At 50.8% G+C, this 19,453-nt stretch overlaps 1 protein-coding gene across 10 annotated transcripts in view; it reads right to left on the bottom strand.

Annotated features, from left to right (window-relative positions):
• Window positions 1-12,779: 12,779 nt before the first annotated feature.
• Window positions 12,780-19,453, bottom strand: part of IGSF9B (immunoglobulin superfamily member 9B) — a 48,424-nt gene continuing 41,750 nt past the window's right edge. For 3 of the 10 annotated variants that reach the window (XR_004053702.1, XR_004053703.1, XR_004053704.1), the window contains 2 exons: window positions 16,064-17,978; window positions 13,407-13,501 (listed from right to left, as the gene is read on the bottom strand). Coding sequence is in view for 3 of the 10 variants with exons in the window: in XM_030918592.1 (XP_030774452.1) it covers window positions 13,293-13,501; window positions 16,064-16,185 (331 nt within the window). In the remaining 7 variants the exon portion in view is untranslated. Of the gene's footprint in view, window positions 13,502-16,063; window positions 17,979-19,453 lie in introns of those variants that run through there. The other 7 variants (XM_030918592.1, XM_010362036.2, XR_004053705.1 and 4 more) reach the window with 6 other exon arrangements.

Genomic DNA, 19,453 nt, shown 5'->3' with positions numbered 1-19,453 from the left:
AACCAAAAAATTATCTTAATCGCATAATTGAAGAGCCAGCGTAAAAAGCCTACAAAGTAAAAGAGACATCTGTGTGCATTCACCAGACAAGCTACTCCCTTTTTGCCTTTGCTCCAGGGCTGCCTCCCACCGAGGCCCTCTCTGAGCACTCTAAAATAGTGTTCTAAACCGCAGCCCCCTCCCTCCTTCTGTACATCAGCAGCCCCTTACCCTGCTCCTTTTTTTTTTTTTTTTTTTTTTTTGCCTTAGGTCATTTGATGTCATTTTCTTAGTGCAATAACGACTCATTCTCTCTCCCCACCACCAGAATAAAAGCCCTCCAGGAGCAGGAGCCTTGTCTGGTCTGTTCACTCGTGCACCCCAAGTGAATTGAACAGTGACTCACACACAGTATACCCTCAGTACATGTGTGTTCAATGAACGAAAGGCAACCTCTTCATCTCCCAGCTGCAAATCCTTTCAGAATCATGTTGAGTCGTGAGTTTAAAGTGGGTTGATTAGGGAGACCTAGGGCCAGGGGTGAGACAACATCAGGAAGTACTCCCTAGGTACAAAAAAGAAAATTAGAAAATGAACTTTTTTTTAGCAAATGTTTATTTATATCAAAATACAAAACATTTCTGAAGCAGAGTAATGTTACATGAAGAGCAATTAAATACTAAACGTCTTTCCATCAGTTTAACTTGCAACACTCCCGGGGACCTTCACTGGCTGCACATCTCGTCATTTGATGTGCCTTCTTTTTTCTCGTCTGCTTATGCACTTGTTTGCTCATTTTGCTTTTTAATTCAGGATATGAACATGCAGTGTTACTGGGGATGAGTTGGTTAGTACTTAGCAAGCCTGAAAATACCAGCGAGTGGAGCCTGGCAGGGTGGCCTGAGCTGAGGCAGACTGCAGGTTCTCTTCCTAATTGAGTCTGGGGTGTCACTCCATTTTTAACTGGCAAGTCAAAGGCCAAAGGGATCACCGTCATCAGCAGCCAGGGCAGGCATTATTGCTTAGGGCCGTGGAGCAGGCGTGGCTTTGGGGTCATCTCCAGTGAGGTCTTCTCAGAGGTTTGGGAAGAAGGGGCAGGGCAGTCTATAGGCCCAGGCCCAGGAGCAGGATGCCCAGGGGCCCTGCAGGAAGAACCCTCTTCCCCAGGAAACCAAGGAAGGGTTGGGGAGAAGAAAGCTCCTCCCACTCTTGGAAATCTGTGATTTGGTGGCTGGGGGTGCCTGCCCCTAGGAAGGGCCCCTTATAAGTACTTTGAGTTTGGAGATTTTGAGGGAAAAAAAAGCACCTGATTGAGAGTGTAGCTGTTTCCAACACACCTCCCCTCCCTGACAGAGAAGAAGGGAAGGAGGCAGGAAACGGGAGAGAGCATCCCCCTTCATGCCTACACCGCCCCGCTCCCAGAGCCAACCTGGGTCTCCCTTCAAGCTCGTACTTAGTGCATTCACTTTGGCATTGATCACCTGTGAGCTCTCTCACTCTCACTCTCTCGTGCGCGCACACACACACACACACAGGTACACACACATGTATATGCAGGTACACGCACACACGCACACACAGGTATGCACACATATATATGCAGGTACACGTGTGCGCACACACACACACATCAGGTTTCCTTGCAGTCCACTCAGGCAGAAGGGTGTCCCATCCTCACCATCACACACACACACACACACACATCGGGTTTCCTTGCAGTCTGCTCAGGCAGTAGAAGGGTGTCCCATTCTCACCATCATCTTTTGCTTCCCAGGGTACCCTTGGCCCACAGGTCCCCAAGACCCAGCCCCAGGCTTGGCACGCGCTGGCATTCCCAGGCTTTTGAGAAGAGGGTGATAGAGCAGGGAGCTCCTCACAGACAGGTTATACAGAGTGTAGAATATGTTCATATAAGGCTTTGGTACAGCACCGATTTCATGTTCTTATAGTTTGATTTCTAAGTCATCTTTTAGAAGAAGAAAAAAAAGCTTACTGAAAAAATAGTGTTTTTATTTACTTTTGAGTTACATACCTGAAGTTCAAAAAGTAAGCCTCTAGTTGCCATTCAAATTCACACTTGAGGGTGTTCTGTGTGCAGCTGTACAATTTGTTGGTTTGTCTTTAATATTGAATAAAAGTCAGCCAACCCATACCATAAAGTCAGCTGCCCAAACTCACTTTAGCCAGTCCATACATACAGACAGAAAAGAGAGAGAGAGAGAGGGAGAACACAAAAGCCACCCCTAAGTCACCCACCCCAAACCCCGAGGGAAAAATCAGAAAGAAGACAAAATACAGCAAGATATCAGGAGCCAGTGGGAGGGGGGAGATTCAGCCCAACTGGCCTCTTCGAGAACAGCACCATGAAGCACCCTAGCGCAGTGATGTTGGAATACTCAACATTCAAGAAATGGAAACGAGGTTGGAGTGGTCTTCGCAGGAAGACCTGGCATGGATCGGGGGTCACCCCCAAAGAAAGTGGAAGAAAGAAAGAGTTCGAAATGAGAGCAAGAAATCTCATGACGAAACTGACAGTCATATCCAGAAAAGAAGAACTACAGCAAGAGGCTGCCACGCACCAAGAGGTACAGAGTTTGGAAGGGATCTGGGGGAGGTAGCATCCGGAGCCCCTCCCCACCCACACTGCCCGCTCACCCCCACCCTCTGTGTGTCCACAGACCACCAGGTGAAATGGAGGAAAGCAGCTCATCTAAAACTTGCCTCCAAGTGTGCAACGGGAGAACTCTATCCCGCATGATCAAAGTCCCTCCTGGGGAAGAGAAAAAACTGAAGACCAAGGGGCAGGAGTCGCCGCTGACATGAAGCAGGATGTGGTCCCTTCACGTCAGTGGCTGCAGAAGAGCAGCAGCAACTGGTGACAGCGCCCCCTTCCGGGCCCTCTATCCCTGCCCCACCAATGGCAGTTAGGAAATTAAATCTGAATGGGAGGTCAAGACCTTTTGACACTGATGTATACAACTTGGCAAGTGGAGCATTAAACTGCTGTTCTCCCCTAGCCAGCAATTCCCCTTTCTAACACCTGGGTCTAAAGTTCCAGAATCAAGACTATCCCATCAAGTACCTTCCTCCCAGTCCCCAGACTCTGAGACCCCACCCTCCAATGCCACAGTCAACCCACTACCGACAGGAAGTGTGCTATGCAGGCTTGCTTCTTCCCCCGCCTCCTACTTTCAGACTGCTCAAAGTGGGTTGACATGAACATCTACCACAAAGAGGGATGGAAGCGCGCAGCAAAAATCCAAGACAAGGCCTCTTCCCCAAGCTGCTGGTTGGTGACAATGGGGAAGAGGGACAGGGCCCACACTGATCCATGGGAGGGCAGTTCTCACAGATCTCCCTATCCCCAACTCTTGCTCTGTACAGCAGACAGAGGTAGCAAGACAGAAACAACTCCTCAGATACCCCCACCTTCTACCAAAAGGGAAAAGCACCAAAATTCAATGTCCATTCTGCTGTGAGGACCAAGGAACGTGTCCCACGCATGGGGAAGAGCTCAGGCTCCTGGCAGTGGCTGTGGGTCGTAGAGGCCCCATCAGAGCACACTCATCCACCTGTCGCACCCACTGATGGCACAAGCGGTTCCCAGGCCTCCTCCTTACTCCACATAAAGCTGATCTCAATGCCCCTTGCTCCAAGTGCCTTAAGGGCTGGCTCTTCAGAGAAGCTGGAAGTACCCTCTGACACCCACCCTTACCTCATCTTGCTGAGCAGTGGAGCAGAAAGGTCACAGGGAGGCACTAACATCCCCTCCACACTGTACAATTTCAAGGTACATAGCCCCATCTTCCCTTTCCCTCCCCAAAACAAAGAGTCCAGTGGAGGCTGAGGAATGGAATGGTGACATGCGGGCCAGTGGCTCTCCCAGACCTTGATGCTGCTGAGGACCTAGTCTTGGGCTGGCCCTGGTGGGAGGGTGAGCCCTAGGACGTGTCCGTGGTGCTGGAGCGATTTACTCTGCTGGTTGCATGTGGCCCAGAAGTCGGGCGGAGTCCACGGAAAGAGAGGGGATGGTGGGTCTAGGAGCCAAAAGAACGGTGATGGAAGCCTCCCTCGTGCAGAGACTGTGGTGGCCTGGGAAGGCTTCAAGGTGGGAAGGGAACAGAATTCGCAGCTCTTCTTCTTGCCCAAGCCCCCTGAAAAATCTTACAAGAAATACTCAGCTGCAGGAGCCTGCAAGAAAGATCAGTCGAGGCAAGGATGGACACACTGCGAGTGGCGCCAGCACTGGGCCCTTCCGGCTGTGTGGACAGAGCCCATTTCCCATCAGCGTCCTCAGAAAATGGGAAGTGTTCTCAGCAGTTAATCTAAGGACCCAACGACAGTGCCTGACTGAATGGCAGGGCCTCATAGGTCCATGTGAGGATCAAGAGTTAGACTCAAGTTTCACCCGAACCTACTCTTCCCATAATACACCAAAACTGTCAACCAAGCCCTTCGCACAGTGAAGGCATCTGCTTTCCTCTAGGGACCGAACTCTATAGACAAGAGTTCTTAGGGAGTGCCACGTCTTGGTTAGGAAAGGCGTTAGTACTGCCCTTTTCTGAGTGATGAGCAGGAATAAGGAGCCGAAAGGTTGCAGTCCTGAGTCTCTCCTCGCTGCCTGCACCATCTGGCCCAGCACCGGCTTCAAACACAGCACTCTGAGCTCTGGGCAAGTCAGGAAGGAGCTAGCACCCAGGAGACGCTTGCTGAGGCTGCAAGGCAGGGCCCCTGCATGTGTGTGAGGTCTGGAATTTGCTCAAAGAGGTATTCTTCAGGGCACACTGCTTCCTGCTCAGATACAAGTGACCTCCTGCTCTCCAGAATCTCCCGTTGTGGGTCCAGTTCTACCAATACATTGTTCAGTTTTCTAAGTCCCCGGCTGGAGGCCAGAAGGAAGGTTCCACTAAGACCTATTCTCCCAGTCCTGCCCAAAGTTAATCTCTCACTCCCCATCCTCCACTCAGTGTCCCAGGATTGGACCATCCCATTTGCAATGGCACTTTATTTTCCAATTAAAAATCACTGAAAAAAACGTAGATGACATATTTATACTATATATCACATTCACACTGGCTCTAAGAATCTGCAGTGACACTAAACAGGCCATGTGTTCTCCAAGACCAAGCCCACACAGCCAGCCTCACAAACTCTCCCATCGCCATGCCCTCTAGGAGCTGTCTGAGCTGTCTGAGCTACAGTGCTACAAACCAAGACAGGTGTCACCGTAGGTCCCTAGGTAGTCTCAACCACCCCCTTTCTAATGCTGCGAAGCCAGGTTCTCTCTGAGGAACTGGGTACCTTCCCACAGCCACATGGGGATCCAGTCACAGTTCTCATCTCCTCAGCCTTGCCCTGTTAAGCACCTCTGCAAAGAAGTTCAAGTCAACATCCCTCCCAAGTGGCAAGAGACGCATGGGTCCTGGTTCTTTAGGGCTATCAGATCCTGCAGCTCCACACAACCTTCAGCTCACTTGTCCTTCCTGCAGGTGGGTTATTTGTTTTGTTATTTTACAAACTTTTCATATATATATACATTTCCATCAGAAAGACCCAAGAAACTCTGAACAGAGAGAATATCAAAGGAAGAGCCGGGAAGGAGGTGGCATCAAGTACCCCAGACTGCCTGGGAAGGCAGCACTGCTGAAAACATCTGTAAGCACAGATACAAAAATACAGCAAACTACGACTTCATAGAGATCTAGAGATAGATAGACTTTATCTAGGTTTTCTTTATATTTATATACGTGTGCAGAGGGCACAGGCCCCTGTGCATCTTGCCTGGCACTCATCTCTTGCCCTCCCACTCCCCATACCCCACGAGTACCACTCGCCCGAAGCTCCCACTCTCCACGATTGCATCTGATCCTTGCCCCCCACATACATTCCCCTCTCTCCTTAAAATAGAACCAATTCTAGAGATTTATATAATTTTATGTACAGTCTCCATAAAAAATACATTAAAGATGGTGCATTACTAATTTGACCCTCCTACCCAAAGAGAAGTTGTCTAGAAAGGAGTCAACTAAAGGAGGGTCTCCTGGGCCTGACGCTACGCAGGCAAATCAGCACGTCTGTACAAATCTCTCTCACATACACCACACACACAACAAACACACCACACACAACACACACACAACACACACACAACAACACACACACACACCACACACAACACACCACATGCACACTACACACACCATACCACACACCACACCCCACACACACAGCTACACACAATAACACACCACACACAATACATACAACACATACCACACACACACCACACACAGTACACGCACACCAAACACACCACAGACACACCACACACACAACACACACCACACACACAACACACACACACCACACATAACAGACACACCACACCACACATACACCACAAACACACATGCACACCACACGCAACACAACACATACACCAAACCACACACAACACACATACACACCACACACTGCATCACACACACACCAGACACCGCATCACATACACGCACATCACAGACACACCATACCACACCCCACACTCCACACACACACACAACCACACACAATACACACACCACACCACACAATACACACAACACATACCACACAGAGACACACACCACACACAATACACACACCACACACAATACACATACCACACAATACACACACCACACAGACACACCACACACACACACGCACACCACACACAGACATGCACACCACACACAGACATGCACACCACGCACATACCACACACACCACACACATACCACACACACCACACACACACACATACACCCCCACTTACTTCCTGAATCCAGAAAAGAAACACTGGACTAGACAGTTGGCTGGGGGTTAGAGACCAGGGGAACAACCTGATGCCTGCAGAGGGACACATGAGATGATCCCCTTTCTCCAGCCCCGCCAGGACACCATTGGCCATGGCACACCTCTCGTTCATGGCAGGCCATATAAATCCTCATTGATAGAGCGCGTGACAACTACCCTTTCAAGAACTGCAAGATGACCGTGAGGAGGTCCATCCCCTCCACCAGCAATATAGCTTCATAGACCCCTATGCCAAAAGGAGGCCAAAGCCCTAGGTTCCACCACCAGCGTGAGGAGGGCTGGGCATTCGCCCCTTCCATGGCTCATGTGAAAACCCCACAAGTGGCCCAAACGCATGCCCACAGCATTTCTGAGTCCGAAAATGCAAGTCCCCCTCCCCGGCCCAAGCCCCTGCCCTCCAGGATTCCCTGCCCCTCCCACCACCTCCCCATCGTAAACCATGCACATGTCCAAGATCTCTGGAGCCACACAGAAGTGGGGAAATGAAAAGGGAAGGGAAGCTACCTAGTGTGTATATGGGGTGGCGAGGGAGGGTCTGCCCTGGTTCCCAATATAAATCCAGGAAGTCCAGTGCCACAGAGAGGTAGGATTGGTGGAGCACATTTCTTCAAGACCCGAAAGAAAGGCAGGCCCAGGCAGCCATTCACGTCCCCATCTAGTGCGATGGGAGTGGTGACAACCAAGGACCAGGGACAGGAGCTGAGCATTAGAGCCATGGGGCTAAAGCTGTCCAATCTAGCTCTTCCAGCCAGGGCTCCAAAGCCGGTAGCTTTTCACCAGCCCTCGTCCAAAACCCTAACTACTACTACTACTGTCTTCTACGCCGTGGAAGACAACACCCATGTGATTCTAATGACTGGCCACTGTTCCACCAAAGTATATGGCAACCAAGACACCCAGATTCTTCCTTCTCTAAGATGTGAGCAGCCATCAATGACCCCTGTATGGACGCTTCATTGGTCTTTATCCTACATGGGATCCCTCATGGGATGGTGGTGTCTTTGGACCAAATTCAATCTACTGAGTGTTTTTCTAACAGCTTAAAATGAGGTTGAAAAAAACTTCCACCTTCTCAGCAACCCAACACACAGAACATCTGGTGGGGTTATTACACTTGCTCCTAAAAGAAGGTTTTGAGAGTACAGACAGGAACCCAGAAATAAGGCTCTGGACCAGTGTGGATTCACTCGCAGTCTGAGGGAAGGGTGGCGATGGGTCCCCCTAGCCAAACAGCAAGCTGGTAAGAGTGCGAAAAGTCCAATCTGGGCTTTGATCCTTGGTTTACTGACTTCTTCTAAAGAAGAGATTTTTAATTCTGCCTCTTAATCTAAAAAGAAGCAGAGCTGGAGACATTGAAGAGAGAAGAATGGCTGGTCAAGCCAAGAGCTTCAGGTGAAACTCTTTTGCCCTCTCCCACCACAGACTAGTGACTTTGGTCTATCAAAAACAGAGAAAGTAAAGAGAAGGCCTCACGAAGCCACTGCGCCATGTCATGGCCTGAAGGAAGCCTCTATACCTCAAGAGGAAAGGGGGATGAAGGCACATCAGGCTCCAGCTCCTCCTCTCTATCACCATCACCAAGGCCCATGAACATTTTCAGACTGTGTGGACGGAGAGGCAACCCACCACTGCAGCTTAGGAAAACAAACACGTGAAGCTCGCGAGAATGGCGCTTCCTTCTCCACGGATGAAGAGCTGGTGATAGGACGGGCATCTCAAGACAAGTCTCTCAGCTTTGGGCCTGAGGAGCCCCCAAAAACAAATGAAGTTGAAATACAATATAAAGATGTCCGTGTTTGGTTTGGGCACTTAGTGTTAGAGGCTAATTCTAGAAGAAGCGAGGAAGGTCTAGCTAAGAAGGAAGACCTCTCCCAAGATCCAGTCTGGGTCCACATGCAGGACCCCACCCCACAATCTGTCCCCAATGCCTAGATCCCCCTCCCACAGGCCCTGCACGGCCACCGCTCCCCAGCCAGACTCCCACCAGGCAATCATTCTTGGTCGTCTTGAGATGATCCTCCAGTGTGTACTCTGCACCCTTACAAGTGACTAAGTTATCACATGACTCAAAGAGATGCTGAGGCTTGATGTCCCCTGGGGTGGTCTCACCATCCTAACCCATGCCTGACCTCATCCTCTGTGCCCCTTCCAGCCTCACCAACACCTGGCAAACACATAGGTCTCCCCTCCACCCTCCAGTTCTTCAACTCCCCCTCCTGAAACACCACTGCCCCATTCATTACCCTAGTCAACCTAGATCTGGCCAATAAGACACCTCTTTGGCCCTCTCCCCAAAGCAACACACACAGCCACATGGGGCTCTACACACTGCCTACCAGATCCACTTTATCTGAAGAAGATACCCAGGCAGGGCTGGGTTAGAAGCCCTGGTGGGAATGTGCACAGCTCCTAGAGTGCTGCAGAGGCTGGACTCACGGGGCCTTCCACGACCCGCTCGGCTCCACCCTCTGCCCCTTCCTGCAGCTCCCCAGCCATCCCTGCAGTGCCCTCAAAGCTCCTTTACATGCAAGCAAAGCAAGCCCAAGATTAACCATTAGCTTTTCTTTTCCTAGGTTTCTCTACATATTAATAAAATGTACTTTATGTACAATTCTTCCCCCACCCCACCCCCAAGCCTGGAAAAGGCTTTTGCTAACAAAATGGGAAGAAACAGATTCCAGCCACGCAGTCTTCAGCCCTGGAGATTTGGATCGTGGGCAGTGCCAAAGATGCCGGAGGCTCCGTGAAATCTCTTTCTCCCCGGAAGCTACTGTTGTGTCAACCTTGTCCCCCACCCCAAATAAAATCAGAAAATTTCACATTTGAACCTTACCCCAGTTTCCTCAACACAAAAAGGGCAGAGGAATAAATTCAATCAGTTCAACCCCAAATATTTTAGATCACAAATCAAAAATAAAGACAGAGAGCAAGGAAAAATATCAAGAAATACTCGGCTCAATCCACCTGGCTTCAGTCTGCCCCCACACGCATGGCTGTGGGACTAGGCCACCTCAAAGGAGGGCACAGACCCCATCAGCCCACTGGGAAAAAGGCGTCCTTCCTGCTAAGAAAGTAGAATCTCAAAAGCCCCGTCCTACCCCCAGTCTCTCGGGGGAAGCTGCTTAGAGGCAGACTGACTGCAGGCAGGGCCACTCTGGGATGCTGAGCCCAGAGCCACCCCAATAATCCAGCACAGGACCCCACTCAGCACTAGGGAGCCCACAGCAGCCCACCAGCAAATTGAGACAGGCTTCGCCTCTCTGCCTCGTCCTACATCTTCTCTCCCCATGCAAATGCAGTCATCCAGGCCCCACTAAGAACCATTTCACCCTCTACCTGGTCTGTGGGTCACCTGACACTGCAATAGCCACTGTTCTCAGCCACAATCCTGAAGAGGCAGACAGACATCTGAGACACAGGAGCAGGTTTGCATCTGAGCTGTGTCTACTGCAAGGCTGCCAGACGGTAAAAGGGGAAGTTTGGAAAGCGTGATCTCCCACAGAGTGAGCGCAGAAGTCCTAAGAAGCTGGTCAGTAGTCACTGCCATTGTTCAAAGGCAGACTATGAAGGACATTGGTCCCTAGAGGTGGCTACAGCTCCATCACGCACATGTTCACAACCACGCTGTCACACACACCCACACCGAGCACCTAAGCTTGTGCCTGTGACATCTTCACCCTCTATCCCACGGACAGAGGGTGTTCCACCAACTTCCATTGCCGTCCATGGGGTGCAGGAGGGCTGCTGGCCTCCGAGGGCACTGTCACAGGAGGAAGCCCTCATGGGAGCTGAATGAGTGGCAGGCCACTGAGAGATGGGTAGACCTGACGTCCTTGCCCTAGCCAGGGAAGCCACAGCACTACGGCCATTCAGTGACCAGCGAAAAGCACGGCTCCCCGCGTTGGGTCTATGTGCTGAGGTCATGGGCACTGCCAGAGGAAAGCAGAGAAGGAGTCAGCACCTTGGTTAGCACGGGGGTGCCCTGGAAGGCACAGCCACAGCCTGAGCATATCAGCCTCTCATGACATCCAAAAGCAGCAAAGCCTTCTACCTCATCATCTCCTCTTCTTTTCTAACCTGAGGGCTGGAATTCTCAGGATGCTGCTCAGAAAAGTTGGCCAAATTCATCCTGAAGGCTGACAGCCTGATGCCCACATCGCAGTGCATCCCAGGGCCTGGCTGAGCCCCCTGAGCTCCTCTGGGAGAGAAACCCCACACTGCCAGTGCACAAAGGCTGCACGTCAGCTTGCGGTGAGCCGCCACCTCCCACCCCAACACCTCAGGTAAGCTGGCTCCCATCATCCCCCAGGAGAGACCCGAGTGAGCAGCATGTCACGGCATGGGGGGAGAGGGTGTGCCACCGGGAAAGAAGGACCCGAAGAGTCCTGTGCTCTTCCACCTCGCAGAGCTGTTCCTCAGTGGTCAAGTGGATTCCAATGCCCCCGAGAAGCACATCAACTGGAAGGCCCAAGTTCCACCCCAAGGGTGCACGGCCCAGTCTCAGAAGCCCCTTTGTGCCTCTCTCACCACGAGCCCTTCAGATGTGTTCGGAAAGGAACTGCGGTGGTGTGACTAGCACAGTAAACCTCAAGGGTGGAGCTGGTCCTCAGCTCCCTGGGTGAAAGGAAGGACCAGGGCCTGTGTGGCAGAGAAGAAGTCCTTCCCCTAAGATGGAAATGCCAAGAAGAGACAGCAGCCATCCAAGGCCTCCTCCTGCGAGGTCACTGGGCCAAGCCCATGGCAGCTGCAAGAGACCAGCAGAAGCTGTCCAGTGCTGCCATGGCTCACATCCAAGCAGGGAACTCGGGAGAGGTGGGCACCCCCAAACCCACCAAGACAGCAGCACCAAGAAGGAAATACTTCAAGGAACCTTCATTCGAAGCCAAGCCAGAAGCGGGGCTCCTACACAAAGTGGGGGAGGGGCAGATCTGCCCTCCAGCCCGCCCTCGGGGCCTTCTGCCCTGTCCTTGGGCAGCACCATGCTTACGGGCAGAGAGACATCTTAGTGGGAAGATGACCTCATGAAGCTTCTGGATGCTAAGAGTTTGAACCAGGACAAGACTTTGGCAGAGGAAGAGTCAGTGCCCAGACCTTACTCACCACCTCTCCCGCCTTCATTCCTATGCCTCAGCCACAGAATAGAACTGGGCAAAGAGGGCGGGATCCAGAGCGTCCCAGGCCCCAGCAGCCAGAGGCGCCCTGGATTCACCTGAGCCCATCCTCCTGGAGCTCAGGTCCACAGGAGGAGGAAGGCCCCAAGGCAGAGAAGAGTCGGCAGGCAGCACATGGTGAGTATGGGAAAGCCACAGGCGGCTCCGCACAAGTGGTAATTAATCAATCTGGAGAATTAGCTCCCACAAAAGCAAAGGAGGATCCAATCAGCCGCTGTGGAACAGCACTGCAGAGTGCTGAGCCGGAGACGGTATAAATAGAGCCGGCAGCTTGGCGCTAGCACAGGTGGCTCTGCGGTGGGGGAGCCTTTGGCCACAGAGCTCACGGCCTGGCTAGGCGGAAGGGTGCCGATGGATGAGCTGGATTTGTGCACCAGGGGCTTGCTTTAGCCCCATGGCTGAGTAGCCTCTACTTCTGCAGTGTGAGCCGTGCTGGAAGGAAGAAAGATGCAGGTCTGGGTGCCCGGCCACCCCTTCTTCACCCAGGAACCAAGAAATAAAGACTTGAATTTAGTTCTGCAGTAACTCATTGCTGAACCCCCATAGAAGGCAGCCAGTAATCACAGCAAGGCCCCATTTCTACTCTGGGTGGGAGAAGGTAGGAGACAAATGGAGAATTCAGCTGAGAGGCGTGGATCCTGTTTCAAGAGAAAGAATCCCCCAAGACAGATGTCAAGCACCTGGCCAATGTGCAGCCAGCACTGATCGCAAACCCCAGCTGACCACTGCCCTCCTCCTCCTGCCTCCACTGACCACAAAGAGCAACAGCACTTTGCCTCGATGTACATATATATATGTATATATATATACACACACACATAGAGAAACCCACACACTACAGACATATGCATCTGTATCTATATCTATACATATGTGGGGGTGTGGAAGATGGACATTAAGTCCAGCCTTCTTCCAGGACTTGAAAAACTGAAACAGAAGCAGAGAGCAGTAAAAGCCATTGCTTTCCCCTTCACTTCCAAAGACATTGGAAGAGATGAGAAAAATCAACCTAGTGAAGCGGGGGCGGAGGGGCGGAGACAGGTGTTGCCCAGTCTCCAATCCACTTCCTGACCTCGACCCACAGGTGGAAGGTCTGCCCGCCCTCCGTCCTGAAGACAGGTGGCCAGAATCTGGAGGGAGACGCCCGCTCTGGCAAAAGAGGGGGCATGCAGGACAAAGATCCGGGCCGTCCTTGGCAGGTGGAGGAGGACACACCCCCACACGGTGGCCCTCCCTGCCTGAGCCCAGCAACCTCGCCCCGGGGACACCTAGGGTGGGGTGGAGTCACAGCAAAGTGGCATGTCCTGGGTCATCGTGGTCCACACTGTTGAGAATTGCTGTCTGGTCTTCCGGAAGCTGGCGGTGGCACAAGTCTGAGAGCCGGGCAAAGGGGTCAGGACGAGAATGTCTCTTCTTCTTTCGGAGGCAGACAGCTTCATCGGGCCACAGAACCTGAGAGTTGGGAAGCTGCTGAGCCTGGGAGGCAGAACCGTCTAGGGAGAAAGGAAGAGGGACGCAAAAGAGAAGAAAAGCAAGCGGATGAAAAGGAAGAACGCAGCCCGCTCACCTTTTCCACCTGCATATGTTCCGGGATTCTAATGTTGAAACAAAGCAATCACCTGAGTCTAGAGACCAGAACGAATTGCTGCAGAGAAACCACTTTCTTTTCTGCTAAGGCAACCAGCAACCTGACCCTGCTCCTTCACTGGAATAGGAGTTAAGAAAGTGGAATGGAGAGGATTTTCTTTCTCATTCATTTCTTTCTCAATCAGTCTACAAATATTTATTTTAGTGCCTCTGGAGTACTAGGCATCATTCTAAGGACTGGGGATCAGGAAGGAACAGGCTGGGACTCAGGGCATCTTTCTCGTCTGCCCCAAGCAATGACTGACTTTATACAATATTTTAATTCCATGCAACAGTCAGGCCTTGACCCCTTCCTGGAGTGCCCAGGCCTCTCCTCTGTCTCATGGCCCTTCTGAAGATTAAGCAGGAATGCCTTTGCTATCTTCAAAGACTATGCATCCATGTTAGGGTGCAGAGGAAGAGACAAACTGTCAAGACTTTAAAAGTACAGAAATAAAATTTGCAGTTAGTGAAAATACTACAAAGATAAAACAGAGTCAACTGAGGCACTACTCCGCTCCTTAAAGGGTTAACACTTGAATTGCGTCTTAAATGACAAGCCTTCTACAGATCTGAAGAAAAATTATTATTCCCAACAGAAGAAATGGCATTTGTGCAAGCCCCAAGTTAAGGGTAAATGTGGTGTGTCCCCAATACAGAAGGGAGGTCATCTCAGTTGGAAAAGAGTGAGGCAAGAAAGACAGGCAGGGCATCTAGGAGCTTGAAATCTGTTCTGGTTACGATGGGAATCTTCTAGAAGGTTTTAAGAAGTGTGTGTGTGCGCGCGCATGCCTGCACGTGTGCGTTCGTGTCTGAGAGGATGCTGCTACGTGTCCTACAGCTTGCTGTGGTGGCTGTGTGTGGAATCTGTGATGCAAGGTACAAGGATGGGGCTGGAGCACCAGTCACAAGGTACTGCACTAGTCGAGGTAGGACAGACAGTGACTCAGAACACAGAGTTAGCAACAGAGACAACGGAAAGTGGCCAGCTTCAGGATATGTTGCAAAGGCTGAGCTAACAGGTATTACCTAGCGGGCTCGACGTAAGATGCAAAGGCAAGGGAAGAATATGGGAATTAAAGGGCCTGACACCCCAGGGGGCACCAGTGCTAGTGATTAAACTGAGGAAGAGCTGAGGAGAAGCAGACCTGGAGAGGTTGATCAATAACTCTGCTTTAGACATCGTAAAGGCGTATGAAACACCCACGTGCACATTCAGCTGGCAACTGGAAAGATGAGCCATGACCTCAGGGAAGGGACCTGGGCTAAAGACAGACATTTGGGAGATGCCAACATAGAACTGGTAACAGGACCACTGCCATCAGAACAAGAGAGAATGCAGGTCTCTGATGTGACTTTTTTTTTGCAACAAAGAAATACATAAGTTATACATATACAAAAAATATATATTGATGGGTCTTAAACGGGTTAAGAATGGGCTTAAATTGGTTGAAAATGCAGCTTTGAGCTCCAATTTCTAACCCAGGCCCTAAAAACATCATTTTCTTTTTCTCTGCCATGGTATTTCCATCTGTAAACCGAGAGGGTACTAGTACCAGCCAAAGGCTAAGTGGTCATAAGTGACCCCGTCCCCCAGAGATTCATGGGGCTCTGAATTTCTGTATAACACTCTCCCATAATCCTGTCTAAAAGGAGAGTTACTGTACAACAGTTATCAAAGATCTGTAAAGAAACTGTTCGGCATTCTTCCTTGACAGCCTGCCACAACACTCCTAAAACCATTCATGAAAAGAGGGTTTTTAACAAACATTAAAGAATTTTCTAGTCTTAAAGAGGGCTAAATTCGTTTTGCACTCAGAAGCTACCTATCCCTGCAAGATACACATCGGACATACTTCGATAGAGGCGCCCTCTCTGTGGGGTAAGGAGGCTTCCTTCACTCGATCTCACTGAGAAGAGTGCAGCCAACCTGCAGAGGCTGGGCCCAGGCTGCAATGTACCCTGAGCTCCACACGGGGCCCCGTCATGCCTACGTTCCCTAGAAGGCCTGAAATGATAGAGGGGAAGTAAGTAAGGAGATAGTTACGTGCAAGGTGAACGGCAGAGTGTAAAAATATATCTGTACTATTTGTGTTGTTTGAAAACACACTAAAACAATAGGATACTTTTTCTGAAGCTGTAGGCACCGAAAAGGTTCTGAAGGCACATATGCTGAAAATGACAGTTCTCCAGCTGAGTGGAAACAAATTGGGAGGGCAATCGATAGATTCTGCTTATCTTTCTCATTTTGTATATTAAAATCATGTTCGTGTATTGCTTGAAAAATAGTGTTAAAAAAGAAAGGACAAGAGAAGCTTGTGGATTCAATTCTAGAGAAAGCCCAGGGTTAGGACCCTGAGCCCAGTCACCCTCCTGACAACGGCAAGGCAAGGTGGGAGAAGTGGGGCGGGCCTCTGCCCATCATTTACCGGATCGTTTCTTTGACTTCGAAGAGCCCTTGGATGACTTTTTGGGCTTCTTTATCCGTTGGTATTTCAGAGCCTCCAGCCTCTCAGGTGCAGCAGCGTTCCCGGGTGCAGGTGGAAGTGTTCTGGAAAGGACAACCAGAGAGCCACAGGTCAGCTCCCGGATGTGTGAGGCTTTGGAAGAGGGACTGGAAGAAATCCAAGCAGCTGACCCATAGAAGGACAGAGTTCAGTCCCACAGAACCCAGGGTGCCCACGATGGCTCCATGACACCCGCCTTTCTATTGCTCCTGGAAAGAAGAAAACCCAGTAGAAAGCTCCAGGAGCATGGCCCACCTCGGCTGGAAGCCAACCTGCAGAGCAATCAGCAGACCCTAGCAAAGGGAGAGAGAGACGTTAGCAGTAAGCCCCTTCCCATGTAACTCAAGCTGGGATGTATTCAGTGTCAGAGAGAGAAGTAGGCTCAACGTCTGGAGTTCCTAGAAATCACCACCATCAAGACCTTTGCATGGAAAGTAAAAGGGCATATTAGAGCAGGGGGCAAGCAACTCCCATCCCAGTGAACCATCCTCCATCTCCAGAAAAGGGGGTGCTAAGCGAGAAACCCGGACCCCAGCTGCTTCTCCTGCAGCTGCAAGATTCCCGAAGAACAGCAGCAGCTTACAGCAGCGAGTTCTTGTCATATACCAACATTTTCAGGGCAGTGTCTCCTCAGCTCTGCAGACAAGGCTCAGCTCTCCTCGGTCATGTAAGAAAACAGGAGAAGGTGGCAGGAGATGACGGCAGAACCACCAAATCTGGCAGCCTCCCAGAGCCCTTGCTGTCTGTAACAAGAAGGTGGTGAACCTCTGCATTTTCGGATTCGACAGAGAAACGAGGTGGTTGGAACAGAAGTGGACTGGCCTCTCTTCCTGCATCCTGATTGTCACTTGCCTGGTGGATCAACTGCACAGTTAGGACAGGGTCCACGGTCTGGCCACACCCGTGCAGCAGCCCAGGTACACAAGGGAGCCAAGAGAGCTGAGAGGACAGGCCGTCTGTGACACTCGGTGCATATTGGAGAGAATCTTTCAAGAGTCATAAAAGAGGAAAACCTAAAAGACATGTTCTCAATGCCATTTCTTCTCAAAGTAACCCACCTCAGAGCCTGAGGAATGAAGGGGAAAGAGAAAGAGACAGGTCACTCTGTCCTCCCACCAGCACTGGCATTAGCACACGATCAGAGAAGCAGGGACGCTCTGGGGCTACGGCGGATGGGCGTGCCTCGCTCTTCTTCTCCTGGACCCCCCAACTCCCTCCCCTATTGCCATCGCAAACAGTTTTTAGAAAGTCCTGATTAAAAGAGGTAGGACAGACAATGCTGTGAGGGCAAAAGAAGACTCCAAAGGTCAAGAGGTCTCAGGTTAAAAAAAAAAGTTAAGAGGGATAGGAAACCTGCAGCCTCTTCTCCAAAACATCAAATATCTTGGCAGCAAGGCGGGAAGAGGAGACTTACACACTAAATGCAGATAAGCCTCTGGTCTCTGGGGTTTCCTGCATGCACTGGCAATGCAGTGACCTCCATCTTCCTGGGGGATGTCATTGTTCTCTAGTACTTTAGTCCATAAAGTTTCAAAAGGCTCCCTCAAAAGTTCAGGTCAGGATCAACTTCTTGACTTTCCATAGCCCCTGACAGCAGAGCTGAGAAGGACACACAGGGTCCCTTACATGCACACACAGGCACACACAGCCCTCTCGTGAAGAAGTGACCCAACACGCCAGTCTACCCAGAGAGATCCTACAGCACAGCAGCAGCTGGGAAGGAAGCGGGAAGGCAGACAAAGGGTGCAGGTGCCCGGGCGGGAGGGAGCACACCTTGCCAGTGTGGAAGGCACATCCTCACCCCTTCTCATCCTCGACTGAGGCTTCTTCATGCTGCCTGCAAGGAAAGTCAATGTGAATCCACCTATTCAGTCGATCTCTGTCTCCTGGCCGGCCTCTTCAGGAGGACCACACAGGGTGAGCAACGTGTGGTCAGGGAGGCACGTGACCAGCAAGAACAGTAGTCTCCAGCGTCATCCAGGGAGACTGCAGGAGCACGAGAGAAACGGGTACAGGGTGCCCTGAAAACTGTTAGGGGTTCTTCAAGCCAGGTGAAACTTCCAGGGGTGATACGATGGTTAGAATCCACCTCTTATCACTGTTGTCATTTTTATCTAGCATTGATTTACCACTTACCACAGCAGGCACTGCTGTACAGTAATTGCCTGTAATCTCTACAGCAAACCTAAGAGGTAAATACTACAATGCCCCCATTTTTCAGATGGAGACACTGAAGTTTAGAGAGGTAAGCAACCTGTCGAATAATCCAGTCATCGTGGGACAGAGCCAAGACTCTTAACGTTAGGCTCACCTCTCAACTGCCCTTCCAACGTCTTCCCAATCAACACAAGTATAGCAGCTACAAAGAAGAAAAGCATGGCATCCCCACCACACCTGAGAAGCAGATATGCCTTGCAGCATACTTGAGGCTAGCACTGACATTCTGTGCTTTGGTGGAATAGCCCCGGTAAGACAGACCAGGGCTGTAGAGGAGCCTGCTTAAGTTGTATCTTCAGACAAAAATTCCCAACAGTAATGATCCAGTAACCAGAAGCAGCCGATTTTCCCTTGAGAAACAGCCAAGCTCCAGCCCTTCCAGGACACCTGCTGTCCACCTGTTTAGCTCTGGGCTCAGCACGGAAGCATGGCCACAGGACAAAGAAGGCTCTGGACATACCAAGACCCTCACCCAATGCAGGAGGAAAAAACAAAAGCTAGTGTCTGGCAGAACAGGAGGGAGGAAGCGGGGCAGGCAAAACGAGTCTATTTTTGGCACATGGTACAGAAAAGACGCATAGAACATGATCTAACAGACTTTACGAACTGCATGTAAAGCCCTGTGCAATCGAATTGCCTCCCTGTTTTAGGAAAGGTGACCATGTTTGCTGCCAATGCCAGCCCCACCTGGGACCCTTTGGTCATGGAGCTCCTGGTGCCAATGTCTCAGATGGGAAGCTTCAGTGAAGCGACCCCATCCTATCCCTGGAATTCAGCTGTTAGGTAAATCTAAGTTTGATCCATAGATGACCCCATTACACCAGAAGCCAGTCCTGGGCTCTCCAAGAATTTAAGGTCACAGCTCTCTTCCCAAACAGCCTATACTGTTCTAAAGCATGCAGGAATGCTATGAACCCTGGGACTCCTCTTCTTCCAGGAAGTCAGGGGATTACTGTAAGATGAGGGCCTCAAAGCCTTGGCACAGAGGTGATTTTTACAGTACAGAACTACCAACAATTGCCTGGAACTTACTTCTCTCTTTTTTTTTTTTTTTTTTTTTTTTGAGACAGGGTCTCTGTCGCCCAGGCTGGAGAG

This window comes from Rhinopithecus roxellana, chromosome 15 (genome assembly GCF_007565055.1).
Source record: "Rhinopithecus roxellana isolate Shanxi Qingling chromosome 15, ASM756505v1, whole genome shotgun sequence".
In the NCBI taxonomy this organism is placed as follows: Eukaryota; Metazoa; Chordata; class Mammalia; order Primates; family Cercopithecidae; genus Rhinopithecus; species Rhinopithecus roxellana.
Note: the sequence above shows the minus strand (reverse complement) of the source record. Positions and strands in the feature narration are given on the sequence as shown.